The 20,644-nt window shown below is 51.6% G+C and overlaps 1 protein-coding gene across 1 annotated transcript in view; it reads right to left on the bottom strand.

Moving 5' to 3' along the window:
* Nucleotides 1-20,644, bottom strand: part of IGSF9B (immunoglobulin superfamily member 9B) — a 1,214,248-nt gene that overhangs the window by 563,766 nt on the left and 629,838 nt on the right. The window contains exons 10-11 of the mRNA XM_078681939.1: nucleotides 3,901-4,017; nucleotides 728-878 (exon numbers count right to left, since the gene is read on the bottom strand). Of these exons, the coding sequence (XP_078538065.1) occupies nucleotides 728-878; nucleotides 3,901-4,017 (268 nt within the window). The remainder of the gene's footprint in view (nucleotides 1-727; nucleotides 879-3,900; nucleotides 4,018-20,644) is intronic.

The raw sequence follows: 20,644 nt of genomic DNA, 5'->3' as shown, positions 1-20,644 counted from the left end.
CTATACACATTCTGAACCTACAGCTAAAGTATAAAGACCTTTGTCTATCTTACCATATAGTGTGTGCCCTTATTTGCAATGAAAGTTACACTAGTCACACTACCTCCAGGATGCTAAAAGCTACCCCAGTCAGAGGGTCATACCTCATTTCAGTCCTCTGGGGGCTAGCATCAGAGCGAGGGTTCAGACATCCAATGAATAGAAACACACTTTCCTACCTCATGGAAGGCTTAGATCAACCCCGCAACATGTAAATGGATGCACAGAAATATTATAGCTCTTGATGCATTTTCCTCCCTCCTACTCCCCTCTCCTTGAGATCATCTGTACCGTGATCGAATGTATATCTAAAAGGCACCCCACTATCAGGGCCTCTTTTCTATTTTCAAATTTGCCCTCACTGAAAGTGGCTATGTCAGTCCCCATAAGGTGTAACTCCTAAAGGGTTATGTGCTCACATCCGCCCCTGTATATTTAGTACCACTAAACCGACCAAACCAAGGGTGCATGCTAGCCACCATGTGGTTTTACTCCCTCCAAAGATGGCCAGTGCTAACATCTAAAGGACAACATACAGACTACAAGTTTCTTCAAAGGCCATGTAGCCAACTCCAAATCTGAGTTCAGCTCCATTACAGTGAGCATTGGCACCAACCAATAGAAGCTGCATAAGTCTCACCCAATGATGAAGCCCTGCCCAGAGGCTCACAAGACAAAGGCTGCATACCTATCACCGTGAGGTGCGCGTTGGCAGTAATGCTGGTGACTACATTGGTTGCAACACACTCCCACTCCCCGTGGTCTTCCTTGCTGAGAGATGTGAACTGCAGGCTTCCGCTTGGGAGGACCAGGTGTTTGCTTCTACTGGGCTTCCCTACCTTGGACAGAAACACAGAAAGAGGACACATATAGCTCAGAATCACAGAGCAGGCATCATGGCATGTGGGAGAAATATGGGCATCTCAAACAAATCCAAGAGGATCCACGAATAACAGTTGTTAACAACCCCTTACCATTGGGGAGGCCTCTTCTGATGTGAACACAGACCGAAGTGGTTGGCCTCCCCGGACTGAAACGCAGCACAATAAGAAAAACACACACTAAAGGATACACACACTAAAGGATACATACATTTGACATACTCAAAAGTGACTGAGGGATGCACGACTGATCTACGAACACAGTACACAATGGAATGCAAGCATTATCCATATGCACTGTGCATCCATAATGGACACTATCATTCCCATACTGCACAGTGGGAAGAATACTTCAATCACGCACACAGTGAAATATGGACTGAAGGCCCGTCCCATAGTGATAATGCACTTCTGGTTCCACACATCAGGCAGGCTCTAAGAACCCACAGTATGCTCACATTTAACATGCCCATGATTAACCAGGAACGCCCCTTAGCCATGCTCACAGTAAAATAGGGTGTCACACCAGACTTATGTCCACAGCAAGCTAAAAGGCGGAGTCCCCACTCATTCTTCAGGCATTGGACAGTTAAGGGCGGAACACAGTGGGACTAGGGAGAGATGGCTCAGCCATGCACCACAAGGAGCGATCCACCAATAAAACTGATATTGCATCAATACCCATGCACGAGGGATCGGACATGTCTAGAACTTAGCATTCCAAGCGATGGACATTTGCGCGATGCACCAAAAGACTGAGACTCGACATAGGTGCCTACAGTAAGCCAAATGAAGGATACTGCAGCGCTGCACTCAAATACGAACACTTTAGTTCTGCAGGCAGTATGGTGAAGGCCACAATCTTTAGCTATGCCCAAAGTTCCCATTAGTGGAAGTCCTCAGCTATGCCTATCGTCTAGACTCCTTTCCAAAACTGTCAATGAGCAATGGGGTGCACTCGAAGATTCACCAAAGTCACCAAATGCTCATGTAATAACATTTCCAGTATTTCCAGAAGCCAAGCATCAAATTGTTGAAGCATGACTGAAACTGTCCTCCTACGTCGTGAACAGACATCTTCCCCTTCATGCTTAAGAAATTCCAGGCACCAGACTCCGGAGACATGCCACATGTTTGAGGGGTTTGGTTCCTCAGCCATGTCAACACTGTACTGAGTCTCAGCTCCTTAGATATGCCTAGAGGGCACAAGAAGATGAAGTACTTTAGTGTGCCACTGTTGTGCCAAGGGCTGTATACCTTAACTATTCCCATGGCTGATCAGCACTCATCAAACATGCAAAGAGTGTAACAGGGGCAACCCACAAGGCACACCCAAGGAAAGCCAGATCGGATTGTTTAGACAGCTTCTCAGTGTGCCAAGGAATGGATTAATAAGGCTTGTCCACAGAGCCTTTAGGCTATACACCTTAACAATTGACAATGCAGCAGAAGCTAAACCTGTTGGCCACTGCTTGCTGGAGACTATATTGCCAAAGGATGCCTTACTGCATCAGAAATGGAATTTCCCCACATGTCCACTACGTCTGCTAGATGAACCAATCCCTCTGCTATTCACGTAATGTTACCTTATACAACAGCTTCTTGTGCGTGGACTGAATGCTGCATGTGTGAAACTTCTCGAGTGTGCTGGCAGTGTACTAAGTAACGGGCCCCTCATCTATGCCCATGATGCAGCCTGGAAAAGGCATCATCATTTTGCCCACACTGCATCAGGTGAGAGATGATTGGACTATGACCACTGATTGCTAGATGCCAGCTCCACGGCCTTGTCCGTCTTGAGAAATATGCTGGTCATGCACTGAGTGTGTCAATGACCAACTAAACCATGATCACTGAGTGAAAGTGAACTTAATCAACTGATCAGTAGACTGTTGAATTATTATTCCCAGAAGCAGAGCCATCATACAAAAAGCAGAAGGAGAACACAGGAGAGTTGTACACAACAAGAGGAAGGAAGGAAGGGTATCAGAGGAGAAAAATAAGGCAACAGATGGTACAAATAAGAGAGCGATAATTAAATGAGACAGAAATCAACTGCATGGAAAGAACTATTTGTGTGCAAGAAAGATGAGAATACAAGAATGGAGAAGATAGAGAAGAACATAAATGGGAGAAAAGAAATTAATAACGAAAGACGATAAACACATTCTTGTGGCAAATTCTGCAACATAAACTTTACAAGTAGAATGAAAAACGTGACAGAGAAGAGAAACAGAAACAGGAACTTAGATAAAAGAGAGAGATGAGGAAAGGAGGAATGTAAGATGAAAGAAGTAGAAGGGGACATAGGAATGTGTGGGACAATTTGAAACATGGCGATTTTGCTACGTCGGACTAGTCACTAGTCAAAAAGGTACTTTTGGAACATTCTTCAAATGCAACTGTACAACCACTCAGCCCACTGTGCTATGGTGTACAAATGCATGATGGATATCTAGCCTATACCCAAACATACTACTACATCTGTGGGCATGGGACACTATGTTCTCTTACATTTCAACTTTCCAACGCACACCCACATATACAAAACACACTAACAGAAGGATTCCACTGCCCCCCCCCCCACCAAAATAAATCCTCTGTGCCTTGGTACTCAAGTTTTCTGATGAGCAACTTCCAAATATATCCATTGCCTCAAGGTAAAGTAACAGCGATCTGCCGATTGCAGCATCCTGCATTATTTATTTGTTTAGAAGAAACCGGATTCAAAGAATTCCCAGTATGGATGTTAGACCCTCAGCTGCTTTTCTCCCAAAAATATGGATACATTTCTTCTTCCAGCGCAGCCAAGGCATCTATGAGGCAGTTCTTCCAGATGAGACATGTTGTTATTTGGATAAAGATTAACAATCAGTGATTGAAAGCTCAGTGTTCTGAAAGGAGCACTCCTTGGGCCATTGACTGGATGTAGTGGTTAAGTGGGGCTTATTTAAGATGGCATATATATAGAATCTTGTACCTTTCTCCACGCAATCGTAGGAAATGGGTCCCCGGCGGCAGCACATGGGATTAACAGCTCTCTCCCAGCCTCCTGTCTATATTCCCAGCCGGGCAACACTGTAAAGTATGGAGGGTCCTGCAAAGAGAGAAGAATAAGTCAGTACACCTCAGAAGAGGTACACAAAAACATACATACACAAAACAGGAAGCATGTGCATGTAAACACCCCCATACTTCCAAACCCCAAGCGAGCATACGTAAAGAAACCAGCTTATAAAGGTGCTTTCCCGATGTTGGGTATAGGGGCAAAAGTTCCCATATAGAAAGCAAATTGTGCCACTTTGCCCCTCCCTGATTTACACTGCTCTAACCTGTGCATTTTCTCCAACTGGGCTCGTCAATCTGTGTGCCTACTGGAGGTGTTCCATATTTTCCTGAAGTTTCCCAGCATGTAGTTAGGCTCTGCTGATCATGGGGGAACTATCAAAGTTGCATCCCCACACTTAGTGGAGAGTGACTACTACTCCACTAAAAAAGCAATTCAGTTCAGTTCATGAACTTTATTCGGATAGACATTGTATCCATAAAAGTACAGCATAGTAAAAAATTTTACTGACAAGAGAAGAGTAACAATACATGCTTATAAATTTTTTTTACAATAATAAAACACAATATCACAAATTGTAGAAAGAACAGAGAATCCATTATCAGAAGGTAAATCACTAAATTATAAAAAAGCGATCCCTCCAACATTTATAAGCTTGTCCATACATGACTAAAAACTCAAGGGTTAAGAATTGTCCTACGTGCCCGAGTGGCAATTCGCAGAAATGTACTTAAACGAAAGACCAGCCTATCAACCCTACACTTTTTGTTCTTTTGCCAATAATATATGAAAACAGCTATTGTAAGACTGTCATCTGCTATCTACTGATTCTAAGTTCAGGGAAACAGGCCTTTTTGCACACACCCTTTCTGTAGAGAAGGCCTACCTGCCTTTACAAGTGAATTATGTCCACTCCATACGTGACATCTTTATGTTTCCTTAACACTGTGCTTTGTATGTGTCACAAGTTATAGCTATGTTTTTGCAACATGATTTGCAGTATGAGCACTGTGCTATGGAAGACTGAGAATTTTGCACAAAATAGTGGCTCTCCTGCAATACTGGCTGCCCTGCAAGTTGTCCTTGTTTTGCAAGTAGACTCAACAACTTAAATTATGTTGTTCCTGATGCTTTATCTTAATAACAATGTCTGCCTCTGCTCAAAAATAGTGCATGTGCTTCCCATTATGCGTAGTGCTTGGCATACTCTAGCAATGGCAGGACTGATCTACTGTGTCTCACTGACCTCTCCATGGAACCGAAAAACTGACCATTTGGTGCCTGCCTACTTCGTTGCCTAGAAGCAAGGACGCCCTTGGCTGGGGATGACTGGCTCTTCAAAATTCAAAGGTAACTTGGACTTAGTTTGGCCCTGGCACACCACCACAATCCCCACAGCAAGATAAACACAGTTCACTCGAGCCAAGAGCTCATGCGCCATATGGTCTTTAAGAAGCTCTGTAGTAATAGTACAGACAGATGTTGAACAAGACTCTTCACTTAGCTGTTTTACCCAATGAATAATTGTTTGACGTGAATGGGTCATGCAATTATGTCCTGCTCTGAAGGAGGAGGAAGTTGAATCGCCGCTTGTGGAGAGGAATATGCCCCTAACTAGGAGGGACAAAGAGCAACAAACAGCCGACTAAAGCTTGTGGAGCTGACAAAAATGGAAAAAATAACTTCTGCAACATCAAAATGGTTGAAGACCAGCATAGATAATTTTAAAGATGTATGTGCTGAAAGCATGTATCATCCTCAATCCAAACAGCACAAACTATATTCATTTTGGATGGTAGAGTCTTGAGCAATGAAGAGAATCTCGTGTTCGAGACATTTACATAAGATTCTCAGTAACCTGGGCTGAAACACAATGAGTTCTCTCACTTTGCACACAGGAGTAGTGAAGAACTAGGACACATGTGAGACACATAGTTAGAGACTTTTACAATGTAGCATTCCATCTGGAAACTTTGACTAAAACTTGCTCACACTGTCCCGACAAAAGATATGAAAATGAAAAGACTCCAGATTTGGCTGAGGATTGATAATCCCCCTTGTACGTTACGGGTCCTTGAGGAAATCCATTGCAAGGCTAGGCACACATGTCACCTGTGAAAACCTCAACTTAAGTCTTAAGCATGAGAAAACAAAAACTCACAACTCACTATATGCACAAAAACACAAATGTCCCAGTAACCGCATAAAAACACATGCACTACACAGCCAACACATAAAAATGAATTTCTGAGCACAGGCATAGAAACAAGTTACTGGAAAGTTGTTTTCATATGTATCATCTATTTTCCTAGAGGTTGTGCATGAGAGAATGCCACATTGGCACCAGCCACAGAGCTGAAGGTATTGCGGCCAGACGTGAAGCTTCATCTACATAAACCAGCTGCCATTCCCTACACCATCAGTGGAAAACAAATTCCTTAAATGATAGAGATCAAAAGGAAATCAGAATTGGGATAAAGTATATAATGAGAAACTATTCATATCCAGAAAAGGTGAAGGAAAAGGTAATGATGAGTATGAAAAGGACAGGCAATCAAGTAGCAATAATGCTACAGAGTATGAATATGTGTTCTAATAGATGCATTGCATACAGCTATCTCATCTTCAGAAAGACTGCCTGAGCATTATGCCTAGGAAAAGGCACAGTGTGAGTAACCACAGTTCGGCCAACACAACAAATTGAATTTATTTATGAAAGGCATCTTTCGTAAGGACCAAATTTAATAAATCAGTGAGACAAATGATGCGGTTTTAAAATTATAGAATCAAAGCCCAGGTTTTTCTCATAGATGTCAATACCAAGAGCACCTCTCAAATGGATGAAGTGGTCACAAGTCTTCTGCCAAATTATGTGCTGGTTCAGAGAATGGTCTTTCTTAAGAAGCTGACTGTCCAGACGAATGCAGAGGATGATCCACTCAATATGGTTTGCTTGAATAGACCCACCCTGCTCTCTTCCAAACCCAACAAAAAAATTAGGATCCTATATACACTCCGAAGAACCTCTTTGGGTCCAATCAGAGTAACTTCTCTATGGGAATAAGTTAGGCAATTGAACCATGTGAGAGACATTAAATTCAGAAAATATGTTTGGCAAACAAGAAGGCTTAGCTTTAGAATCACATGGGAAGGTGGTAAAAGAGGGCTCAGTGTCAATCACATTTTAGAAAAGCCATTTTGTATTAGAAACTACAATAAACAGTATTGCATGAGCCCAAACACAACTCTCATTAAACAATCATATCACTAAATGTAAGTCCTACTGATAGGAAACCAAAGGTTTCAGAGAAGAATTCTTAATTTCCATTCACAGCATTTCTAAAGCATGCAACTGCCTCTTGAGAGCCGTCCAGGCGCTAGCAGAAAGTTCAAGGCGGAAAAAGTCTAAAAAGAGAAAAGGACCAATTAGCCTATTAGACAGGAGTCAAAAAGCCAAGTCGTGAAACAGGGTTCCGAAGGGCTGGAAGGCAAACAAAGAGGCAGATAAGAGAAGGAACTCACTCCTCTTCCTGCTTTGTAGATACGTGGAACTAGGAGCAATTTCAACTTATTCCATCTTAAGGATCTGGTCTGTGAATAGGCCTTCAATCTTGATCTCAGATGAAGCAGGCCTTTGTGAGTAAAGGCTCAGAAAGCAAAAATGAGCACCTTAAATTAAATCCTCTTGATGACTTGGAGCCAATGAAGATGCCAGAGGTGATGAGAGACTGACGAACGCAGGGGAATTTTGAGGCTTATGCGAGCAGCAGCATGGGGCGTGGCTAGCAGGCCATGTGAGCAGAAGTGCTCTGCTCGAGCTCCGGCACCGACGGGGGCTAAATCCTGTAATTAATTGCTCTGGGGGCCCCAGGGACCTCAATTCTGGAAGCGGAGTGCATCGGAGGACCCCCGGTGGTCTCGGAGCTCGTCAGCTGCCGAGCGGCGTCCACATTGCCGCGATCCAGGAAGTGAGGCCTGCAGCCGCCGTGCATGGTGTGCAGCCGGGACCCACAGTGGAGAGGGAGCCCGAGGAGCCTACTGCCAGTGCCGCCGGAAGTCGTGGGCGGGCCGGACCGGGCGTCGCCGGGGCCGCCGGAGGGGGCCCCGAAAGAGAGACTGCCTGCTGCCATACCTGCCCCAGGAGGTGAGCGGTGGGGGCCGGGGGGGCCGCGGAGGATGCCAACGCTGAGGAGCGGGAGGAGATTGGACTCTGGTGCAGTGAGGGAGCCCAGGGACGCTGTTGTGGAGCCGGGGGGCGAGGGAGCTCACGAACGGCTGCTTCGAGCTCGGACCGCCTCCACCCCCCCATTGCCTGTGTCTGTGTCTGGCCCCCCCCGCTTACACCAGATTGCGGCCCATTGACGGCCGGGTGGGTTGAGTGGCTGAGCACGAAAGAGACTGTTGGGCCCCCTGGGGACACCCCTTCCCCCCCTCTCGGCCCCCGCATTGTTTTTTCGGCGGTGAAGAGACCCTGCACGTCACAAGGACGGCCGGGACCGGAGCAGACACCCAGCGCCGTACTTACAACTTGGGGGACACGTGGGGAGGACCTGAATAGCGGCCCTGGGCGGTGGCCCGACCCCACAGTGGGACATCTACCGCGAAAGTACAGCGCTACACCCACGTGTGCTACGCCTCCTGTGCAAACCGGCTGCCCATCCATCTCTTTGGTCTATTATTCTGGTAGCAGCGCTTAATTCCTCCTGTGTGGCCTGGGCACGGTGGACCGCGCTCGCTGTACAACATGGTCCGAAAGGGGGCCAAATCTGTAGACAATCGGGAGGGTCTGAAGACTACTCGTACAATGTCACTAACTGAGGGAGAGGGGGCCTCGTCGTCACCTGTAATACAACCTTAAACGGAGGATCAACCTATGGACAAACTGGACATCATCCTGCAGGAGATAAGGGACTCCAGGGCGATATTGGAACAGCAGATGGGCACCCTGACGACGAACCTGTCCCTTCTCAAGGCAGACCACGGCAAGTTGGCGGATAAGGTAAAAAACCATGGCCTGCTATTGGAGGAGATCAAACCAACCGTAATGGACCATACTGTTTCCATCCAACAGCTCCAACAACAGGTCTCCTCCCTTGTGGACCGCGTCGAAGATGCGGAAGGCCGAAACCGCCGCAACAACATTCGTGTCATAGGCCTTCCGGAACGATGCGAGAGGACGCAGGCGGCGGACTTTATGGAACGCTGGTTCCGGGATCACGTTGCTGACGAGGGGTTATCACCACACTTTTGTGTGGAGAGAGTGCACAGGATTCCGACAGGCAGACCTAAATCTGGCTACCCCCCCGACCCCTCATAGTACGCATTATGAACTACCGGGACCGGGATGTCCTTCTGCAGAGAGCACGTGAAAAATCCCTCATTCAATACAACAATCAAAGGATTTCCCTCTACCCGGACTACACCAATGCAGTCCAAAAACTGCGCTCTTCATACCTAGAGGTTAAAAAGGTACTGCTACTGCGCAAGGCCAACATCAAGTACGCACTGCTCTTCCCGGCCCGCCTGAAGATAATACATGATAGGAAAACACACTTTTTCGAGGGCCCTTTGGACGTCTTAGAATGACTGGAGGTGATGGGCATAGATGGCAGTCGGAGTGCCACACAAGAGACGGTAATTGACGGATCAGGTACATCGCATTCACGTGGCCCGACGGGATCTCCCAAAACGCGGCGAGGACTGCCACGCTACAGGCCTTCACGAAAGCAGCAGAAAGAGACCCAGCAGGACACGGTTGCCATGACGACCGCATTTCGTGAGGACTCTCAGAAAATCACAACGGATTCGGAGGACAGCACAGACCACTCAGACTCAGACCACAGTGTGCTGCTGTTCCCCACCCTGACCCCACGTGCGGCTGATGATGTGATGGACGGCTGCGGATGAGAGGACCAGACTGGAAGCGGTTGACCTGCCTACAAACGGTATTGTACCCTGCTATTTGAGCTTTATTTCACTATACCTTGAGATGCTGTTCTGTGGGGGGTGGGGGACACTCTGCACTGGTACTCGGCTGCTGCATGGGAATGCCGGGTTCTGGGTTTCCTCACCTTGCCTGCCTGCTGCAGAAGTACATTGGTAACGATGCCCCTACGGCCGGACTGCCGTTGAGCCAGTAGAGCCCACCAGGTGGGAAAGTTGACTGAAATGGTGCTGAGCCGACCCCCCGAAGGCGAATGCACTGGACCTATGCACTGGTTTAAAAACGGTTTGTTGTTGGGCACAGCTATGTTCCTTTGCTGCGCCGTTGATGTTTATTTCTGCGTTGGGGAGGGAACGTCTCCTGGTGGTCAGGGCAAAGAGGTCAGGTGAACCGGACGGTAGGGCCACTGTGCATGTACCCAGACGATTATGGCTGACGTTACTGGTAATTACAATATAATAACCTGGAATGTACGGGGCCTGGGGGCAGTGCAGAAAAGGCATAGAATACACTTGTTCCTGCTTAGACACGACACACAAATTGCCTTCATTCAGGAGTCCCACCTCACTGCCTCCGAGGTCAGTAAGATGCGGAAAAAGTGGAGAGGCACTATTTTTTCGACAACTTACTCCGCCTTCTCTAGAGGGGCAACAATTTGGGTTCGACATGGCACGCCGTTCACAGCACTAGAGAAGCGGGTGGATGATCAGGGCAGATACATCTTCGTAAAGGGCACTTTAGATGGTACACTGATGATCCTGGGCTGTGTTTATGCACCAAACTTTGATCAGGAGAAATTCCTGGAGAGAGTGGGCCTGGCATTAGCGGACTGGGCGGTCATCCCTTGGATCATAGGGGGGGACTGGAACATGGTCTTAGATGTAGAATTGGACAGGTCACACCCCCCCCTACAGATGGCAGGAGTATCCAGATTGACTGACTTGTTCCAAACATGGGCAGCGGGCTGGGGCCTGATGGATGCATGGCGCGCACTACACCCAGAGGACAGGGAATATTCCCATTATTCGCATATTCATAGGTTACACACTAGGATAGACAGGTTCCTATGTTCCGATTCTGTGGTTACAATGGTAGATACCCCCGAATATTTGGCCAAGACTTTCTCTGATCGCCGACCTTTAGCATTCCGTCGTTTGTGGGGTAGGGTTCCGACTCCGGTCCCCACCTGGCGCCTTGACCTGCGTCTGCTGGAGGATGGCCCCTTCCGGACTTCTTTGTCTGACACATTGGTCGGCTATTTCGCGGACAACTGGGACTCCGCCTCCACCAACTTGGTGGTGTGGGATGCCATGAAGGTGGTGATCCGTGGTGCAGCGAATAGGACAGCTAGTTGGTGCCCGCCAGGAAATACAGCAGAAGTTATGCAATATAGAGTCCAGATTACAGCTACTGGAGAGGGAGGTGGGGACTGACCCAACAAAGCAGGCAGACTTACAAAGGGAAAACAAAGAACACGCGGATGCACTAGAAACACTCCGGGTCATCGATCACAGGGAATACCTTCGGAGACAGCATACGGAGGCGGATCGATCAGGGGCACTGCTGGCCCATCTGATAAGAGATCGCCCGGACACTCCGGTGATAACCCAAATTCGAGCTCGAGACGGTACCCTGGTGGGCACACAGAGTAACATAAATCGAGCATTCTGTGCTCACCTGACTGCGCTGTATGCCCGACCTGCGCAGGAAGATGTAGGCCAGATGTCTGATTTCCTGGCCGACCTCCCCTTCCCGACACTGCCCATGGGCGTTAGGAAGGACCTTGAGGGACCCATAACGCAACACAAGATACGCGCCGCTATTAAATCCCTTAACCACAATAAAACCCCAGGGATGGACGGACTCCCTGTGGAGTTTTACGCAACCTACTCCGACACCCTGGTGCCCGTCTTAGAAAAGGTGTACCGGACGGCGTTGGAGGAAGGCCATCTGCCTGACTCCACTATGCAGGCATTGGTGGTCTCATTGCCAAAGCCGGGTAGGGATCAACTTGACATGTCCAACTATAGGCCCCTATCGATGCTCTCCACCGAGTACAAAATCCTTAGTAAAGTAATAGCCCAAAGGCTTCAGGCACACCTCCCTACCTTAATCCACAGAGACCAGTGGGGTTTCCTCCCGGGTAGGAGTACCTCTATGAACACGAGAAGACTGCATGCTATCATGGCGACAACCCCACAGACCCTCCCAAGAGCAGGATGTATAGCTTTGGACCTAAGGCAGGCCTTCGATTCACTGTCCTAGGCCTTTATGTTTCTGACCTTGCAGAGATTTGGGCTACCAGACCCCTTCTTAGCATGGATCAGACTGCTCTACACGGCACCCACGGCTCGAGCTCGCACGGGCCGACACATATCAGCCACATACCCGGTGCACAGGGGCACCAGACAGGGATGTCCCCTGTCTCCGATGCTGTTTGTCCTTGCTCTGGAACTCCTAGCCATAGCACTGCGCGCGAAAGAAGGTCAGAGGGTTATCCCGAACGGAGGCTCATCTGACCTAATATCGATTTATGCGGATGATATTCTGCTATATCTCCGAGATCTGGAGGCGGATCACACTGCCATCCACGACATATTTCAACACTTTGCAAGGGTCTCAGGCCTAACCATTAACCGGGAACAATCCAATGGTTTTTACTTCCGGAACATCCCACACCCTGACCCCATCCCCTTCGGAGCCCACCTTATTCCAGTGGTCCCGACTACGTTCAAATACCTGGGGATCCAGGTGTACAGAACACCTGAAGACCAGATAGACGGAAACATCAAGAAGGCTATCACGCGGCTCCGCAGCTCGGTGGGGTTCTGGACTGCGTTGCCATTATCGGTGATGGGCCGGATCGCAGTTTCCAAAATGGTGATGCTTCCCAGGATACTGTACTTCTTTGTCAATCTCCCTGTCAGCTTGCCCCAGTCAATCTTTGACACTCTTAATACATTACTAGTCACTCTAATATGGGGTACTGGGAGGCGCCGGATAGGTCTTCGGAAACTACAGCTAGGGACTAGAGACGGAGGGCTAGGGGTGCCGGATTTCAAAAGCTACTATCTGGCCAGTCAGCTTCAATGGCTCTCCTACTGGATGGCAGGGCGGAACCTCCACGAAATAGGCTACACACCTGACAGGCTGGACAGAGGTGAACTACATACATTACTACTCCCGCGGAGCCGCATCCCTGCGGATGGTCACCCGCTCCTCCGCACGAGTTTGACGTGCTGGCGAAAGGCCCTGATATACACAGCTCCAACAATAGCGTACGCGGATAATATCCCCTTATTGGGAATCCCGACGCCATAAGGTAGACTCACTAGTAGAACTATACGCCCCTGGCGGGAGGCTGGGGTGACTGAGGTGGGTGATTTTTTCGGGGACGATAATCTTTTAGACCACGCCACCTTTCAACAGGCTACCAGTGCCCCTCCACAATTGTATTTGCTACACGCCACTGTCACACATTTCATACGCACCAGATGGGAGCCACAGCGACTTCGACCTCCACAACATGAACTGGTACATCTACTGTATTACATGGGCACAGGGGGCCACCTAGTGCGCGGGCTATACACCGGCATCAGGGCACATGCCACGATTCCGCTCACGACACTGAAACACTCCTGGGAGCAAGACACGGGAAAGATACTGACAGAGAGGGAGTGGCGGGCAGCACTGGAACATCCTAGGAAGGTCTCACGAAACGTTAGATTCAGATTCATACAGGTGATGATATTGCACAGGGCATACCTCACCCCCAAAAGACTACACCTCATGTTCCCGGACGCCCCACATAGATGCCCACGTTGTGGGGAGGATGATGCTGGGTTTCTCCATATGATCTGGCATTGCATGAGACTTCGAGACTACTGGTCGGAAATATGTAGGGTGCTCCACACGGTCACGAACCTACCAGTACCGGTCGAAGCACTGCCCTGTCTCCTAGGGCTGCGTAGACGGCCCAAACCACAGAAAGCCAGACTGAAGCTATTGGACTTTGCCATGCTATTGACAATACGAGCATTGACTATGAGATGGAAATCTCCGAGAGCACCGGGACTACACACATGGAGATTGGAGGTATTGAAATGGGGCAGAGCAGAGGGGACGGCCCTTGGGAGGGAGGAAATGCGAGGTCATAGGAAATATCCTATATCCCAGGACTGGGAGGTCATGCTTATAGCGCTCGAAGAGATGGATCTATCATTGGCACCGGGGCTTAGCTCACAGGGTTAGAGAACGGTAGTCAGGGACTATAGAGGTGTGGCCTGCCGCCCCCCCCCCCCCACAACCCGCAAGACTGTTCTGGGGCACGCTACTTATCACGATACGCGAAGGCCGGTATAACCTGAATTCAGAAATTGAGGGTTCCGCAAGAAACCAGGAGATGGGAAGGGGGGGAATTGTCTGGAGGGGGGAGGGACGGATAGGGGTGTTGAGTGAACCATTTGTTGAAATCCCACGACACTGCAGCCTCTGTATACGGAAGAGTATATTGGATATGTTACACTACGTGAATGGCCTACCTGTACTGTAGATGGCTCTCCGACAAGAAGAAGTGGGTTTGTATGTTCAGAGGGGTAAAATAGAAAACACCAGCTGATGCATTGTGGAGAATACATACTGTCACTGTTCGGAAAAAGCAGCTGAGAATAAAGAGTTAAAAAAAAAATGCGAGCAGCAGCATTTTGAATAACCTGTAGCCATTGAATTAGAAAAGCAGGAAGACCTAAATACAGGCTATTGGCATAGTCCAATTTGGACATGACCAAAGAATGAACTATTGTTTTCTGACAGTCTTCAGGAATCCGGTTAAGCATCCTCCGGAAAGCCAACAAGATGGCAAAGCAGGTGGCGGATAATGTTTTGACTTGCTGTGTTCAACTGGCTGTCCCACGAACTAGAAGGGCTCGACTAGGAGGTCGAACTTTTTCGGCTAATGTTACCTCACTTTGGAACGCTCTACCACCAGCAATCCAACAAGCCCCCTCCGAATCTTGCTTTAAGAAGCTATTAAAGACTTGACTCTTCACCCAACCTCGCTAACTCTCTCACTTCCTTTTTCTCTAGGTCAATGTGTTCTTTTAGCGCCGGGACACCTCCTAGTGAGGTAGCTGTTCGCGCTCTACAAAATGCTGTATTATTATTATTATTGAGGCACAAAAGTGAGATTGCAATCGAATTTCATCCCCAGGTCCCTCACTACTGGAGCCAGGGAGGGAGGAGCACCTAATTCTGGTGGCCACCAAATGTTAGCCTTTGGGGAGGTCTTATTGCCAAAAAACAGGGTCTAATTTTTTTCGGAATTAAGTTTCAGGCAGCTTCCATTCATCTATTCCACAATGGCCTTCAGGCAGTGTTTAAGAGAACTCAAGGTTGCTGTCATGTTTTCGTGAAATGCCAAGAGGAGCTGGGCGTCATCTGCAATGGAGACCACCCGCATCCCCAAACACTCCGCAGTTTAGCCAAAGGCTCAAGGTAGATAATAGGGTGGAGTTAAGCGCCGAAACCTGGTGCACCCCAAACTCTAGAGGCTTAGATGAAGAGGTGAATGGGGGCAGGAAGACTGCCTGAGAAAAGATCCTTCAAAAAACAGTTGAGCCAGGGGCGTGGCCTGGCGGCGATGTGAGTGGACGTGTGCCTGCGGAGCTCCCGCTGCCGTTAGGCCCATCAGCAGCTATCAAGGCGGAATTCGGGGGTCCGAGCTCATCACCCTCCTCCCTAGTGCCCCTGACCAGCTGGGCACCGCGTCTCCCACAGGAGAACTCTGTGCCTGCCTGTGCGCCGGCAGGAACGGACAGCCGGCTTCCTGCAAGGGAGTCCTCCGGGTCCGTCCACCATCTTGGATCCGCGGAAGAGGCGACCTGCGGCGGAGCTTGGGCGACCCTGAGGCTGCCAGCGATCCCTGCCCGGAGCGACCCCCGCCCCTCCCGCACTGACATTCAGTGGCGCTCTCACCTGGGGCCGCGGCGGTAAGGAGAGGGAACGGAGAGGGGGTCCCGGAGAGGCGTGCAGTTCTGCGGCGCCCCATCCCCCGCGCTGCGGAGAGTGAGGCGGCGGGATCCGGACTTGGGCCCCAGGGTGGGTCAGAGACTTTGCTAGCCTCCCCTCCCCACTGGACTGTTTGGAGAGCCCGGCCCTGCGGAGCCGAGGCGGGAAGCGGTGGGGACAACCAGTGCGGCGGACTGCGGCCGAGGGTGCCCCCGGGGCACTGCAGAGAGCGGACGGCGCCTGGCTTCAGGGAGGCGCCGAAACAGTGAGCTTTCGCGTTGGCTCCTCCTAGGAGGTGAAAGCGGGCCTGGGGCAACGGTGTGTGTCCCTTTCTGGTGCTGACTCCCTCTGGAGGACTGGGGGCCCCCGCTGGTGGAACGCGAGGGGTCCTGCTGCTATACCTGGCTGGACAAACGTTGGGGGCGGAGAAGCTGTGGCCTGGGGCCCCCTGGACTACCTGCTGTGCCACGTGGGGTGTGCCGTAACGAGGCCGGGACCCCTGAGAGCGCTGAGTCTGTGCGCCGGTGCCTCCTGCCGCCTCCCTTTGTGTTTTGTGCTTTTGCCCTCGCAGCCTACGACGGGCGTGGGCCCTGACGCGGGCTGGAGGACGCCCTGTGGCCCACGCGGAGGATGACGCGCACGAACAGGTCCAGCAGGGCGGATTCTGCACCGGCCTCCAAGGGGAACCCGGTTACGGCCATGTGGGGCAAAGTGGGAGCACCGGCGGCCAGTGGTGGCCCACCTGCGGAGATGGCGGATTCCCCCCCGGTCACGCAAGCGTTCATGGCCGCCTTCATGACCGACCTTAAGACGGAGATCGGGTCCCTGCGGTCGGAGGTACACTTGTGTGTCACGGAACTGCGGAAGGACGTCACGGACCTGGGGGACCGTGTGGACAGCCTGGAGAGGACAGCGGACACGCGCACCGAGGACCAGGAACAACTGTGGCAGCGTGTAACGGCCCTGGAGCAACAGAACATTGAACTCCAAATCAAGCAGGAGGATTTGGAGAACCGGGGCAGGCGGAACAACCTCCGCATCCGAGGCGTGCCGCTCGGGGAAGAAGGGGAGGACGTGATGGACTTTGTGGCGCAACTCCTCCATGAGGTGCGGGGCGACGAGGATGTATCGCCCCTCCACACTGGACCGGGCTCATCGAGTGGCGGCGCCGGCGGGGAGATCGGGGCTTCTCCCGGACATCATCACGAGGGTGCATTTCTTTGTGGAGAAGGAGGAGATCTGGAAGCGTGCTAGGGACAAACCGGACCTGCAATACAAGGGCCACAAGATTCAGATCTTTCAGGATTTGGCGCCCAACACCCTGAAGCGACGGCGCGCTTTCCGCCCGGTGACGGAGAAACTGCGGTCCCTGAACATCTCCTATCAGTGGGGCCATCCCTTCGCACTTATCTTTCAATGGGAGGGTAGGCGTAAATCCCTGCGATCCTACGATGAGGCGGCGCGACTCCTCAACATTGCAGGCTCTCTTCCGGGGAGCCCCTCCAGGCGCCCTCCGAGCAAGAGAACGCAGCTTACCCCGGACTGGACCACGGTGCCAAGGAGACAGCGGGCGACACCTGCCGACGTGCCAACAACGAGCCAAGCCAGGCAGGAGGTCATTGCCCACATCAGAGCGCTGGAAGAGGCGGAGACCGACCGTGCGGACCGCTCGCCTGCGGGACGGTCCTCAACATCATGAGATGGACAGCATACCTAAGTCGTTCTACCTGAGGTACTGTTCTCTTGTCCCCCTCCGGAGGGCGGGGATGGTTGCGGGGCGGGGGGGGGGGGGTTGCTTGGACTCCTGACTTCCTTCTGCCGGGCCTGGGATGGTGGGGGCTCCATACCCTCTAGTGTTCCCGGCCAGTCGTGTCCCACCGAGGCTGTCTCCTGGGGAGTGACATCCCGATGGACATTCAAACCCGAGGGTGTAGGATGCCCTACTGTGGAGACAGTGTACTTTGGCCCAGTTGGCCACATCGTTGCGGCCTAGGCCGTTGGTCCTTCAGATTGCTGACTGTTTGGCTTTCTTGTTCGACTTTCCTTTTTCTCTTTTTTCTATCTTTTCTTCCTTTCTCTGTTTGCTATGGGGGGCAGAGGATGGGGGTTGGGGCAGGGAGCGGGCCCTCTGGGTGGGGCTCTGGGAGGGTGGGTGCTCTGTCGCGCGTAGCTCTGCGTACTGACCTTAAGGACCCACATGATGGCGAGTGATTCGGCCAGACCCCTTAAGATTTTATCACTCAATGTTAAGGGCCTTAACTCGCCCAATAAGCGTCAACAGCTCTGGCATTACTTCCTGCAGCATGACCCGGACATCATTTTCATACAGGAGACCCACCTTCTCCAGGCAGATACGAAACGCATGGCGCACCCTAGATACCCCCTCCAATTCTGGGCTTCAGCAGATACGAAAACGGCTGGGGTGGCGGTTTTGTGCAAGGCTGGCATCAGGCGGGGCAATGGCAAGCTCTTCCGGGGTGGTGACGGCCGCTTCCTCAAGGTTTCGGTCGAGGTAGGCTCCCGCCGTCTTATGTTGTGCAATGTGTATGCGCCCAACCTGGCACAGGATCGCTTCCTTCGAGACCTCGTGCATGCTCATGTCCTTCGGGGCGGACCCTCGCTCATCCTGGGGGGCGACTTCAATTTGGTGTGGTGCCCTGCGCTGGACCGAAGTGCGGGCTCCTTTCACGGGGCGGGGGCGATGTCCTCTGCGCTGCGTAAACAGTTGGGCGACTTGGGTCTCTTCGACGCTTGGCGCTACTTCTTCCCCGACAAACGGGACTACTCTTTTTATTCTAGTGCGCATCGCTCTTATTCCCGCATCGATCACGTGTTCGTATCGCATGACCTAATATGTGACGTGGTGGATGTGGACATGTCGGACATCTCCATCTCGGACCATGCGCACGTAGAGTTGCACCTCCGTGACCTGCGGAGTGGTACCCCCAGGGAACGAAAGTGGCGCCTGCCCCCTCACCTCCTCCGAGATACTGCGGCGGTAGATGACATTCGCACGGCCATCGCCTCCTACTTCGAGTTTAACGACCTGCCGGAAACGCCGTTCCCGGTGGTGTGGGACGCCTTCAAGGCTACTATTCGGGGTCATATCACCTCTCTCGAGATAGCGAGAGCTCGAGAGAGACGGGCAGTGGAGGAGGGTCTGGTGGTGGCCTTGAGGGAAGCGGAGGCGCGACACCAGGAGGGGTCCACTCTGAAGGTGCGGAGGCACCTGGCGAACCTGCGGGGGCAATTGCGCATGCTGCGTGCGAACCGAGCGGAGAAATCTCTATTAGCATTAAAGCGAATGCACTTTGACGGTGGAGACAAGGTGGGGAAGCTTCTGGCGAGACATCTGAGGGTCAAGGCGGCCAGATCCCACATAGCGAACGTGCTGCTCCCGGACGGGTCTCGGGCAACGGCGATGGAGGCTAAAATGCAGGCGTTCAGAGACTATTACGCCTCCTTGTACTCGGCAGACCCCGCCGGCGCTACCCCGCCGGAGGAGGTCCTGGAACACTATGGCGGGACGCGCTTGCACCCCGACGTGGCGGAAGGGTTGGAGGAGCCGCTTTCACTTGCTGAGGTGGCTGAGGCCATCAAGGATCTGAACTTGGGAAAGACGCCGGGCCCTGACGGCCTGCCGCTTTCTTTTTACCGGATCTTCCGGGAACAGCTGGGTCCTTATCTCCTCAGACTCTTTGCTTCCTTCGATGGTGGCCGGGGTCCCTCCCCGGACATGGGGATGGCGGAAATAGCTCTAATCCCTAAGCCTGGGAAAGATCCGGCGCTTTGCTCGTCATATCGCCCGATTGCGCTCCTCAATACTGATTTTAAAATTTACACGAAGATGCTGGCTAAGAGACTTGACCCCCACATGCCGGATCTCGTGGATCCTGATCAGGTGGGCTTCATCCGGGGCCGGCAAGGGGCGGACAATGTGCGGAGATTGGCCCACTTGGTAGGGAAGGTACATCATTGGCACATTCCGGCGTGCCTCCTGTCACTAGATGCTGAGAAGGCGTTTGACCGCGTGGATTGGGGGTTCCTCCAGGCGGTCCTCTGCAGGATAGGTCTCGGCCCAAGGATGGTGGCCAGGATCATGGCACCCTATGTGGAACCGAGGGCGAGGGTCAGGGTGAATGGGAGGTTGACGGACCCGTTTGCCATTGGCAGAGGGACACGGCAGGGCTGCCCTCTCTCGCCATTGCTGTTCGCCCTGGCGATCGAACCACTGGCGGACCTGATCAGGCGTAACCCGGACATCTGCGGCGTTCAGATGGGGGGGCAGGCCCATAAAGTGGCGTTATACGCAGACGACCTTATCCTCACTCTGACGGAACCGAGACGGTCCTTGCCGGCGCTTCATGAAGTGCTCTGTTCCTTCGAAAGCGCCTCGGGTTTAAAAATTAATCACGATAAATCGTGGGTGCTTAACCTCACGATCCCTCCGACCGAGGTTCCTCCCCTGGAGGTGCTGTGCCCCTACCGATGGACGGACCAACATATCCGATACCTCGGCCTCTCCCTGACTCCCTCTTTGGACGGCTGGTCGGCGCTCAACTGGGCGGAATGCCGCAAATCAGTTCTCGCTGATCTGCAGCGGTGGAAACCTCTTACCCCCTCGTGGTTGGGCAGGTTGAATGCGGTCAAAATGTCCATCCTGCCTAAAGTACTCTACCTGTTCCAATGCCTTCCTACGCCTATCCC

Source organism: Lissotriton helveticus, chromosome 3_1 (genome assembly GCF_964261635.1).
Source record: "Lissotriton helveticus chromosome 3_1, aLisHel1.1, whole genome shotgun sequence".
Lineage (NCBI taxonomy): Eukaryota > Metazoa > Chordata > Amphibia > Caudata > Salamandridae > Lissotriton > Lissotriton helveticus.
The sequence above is the reverse complement of the archived record's forward strand: the minus strand, read 5'-3'. Positions and strand labels throughout refer to the sequence as shown.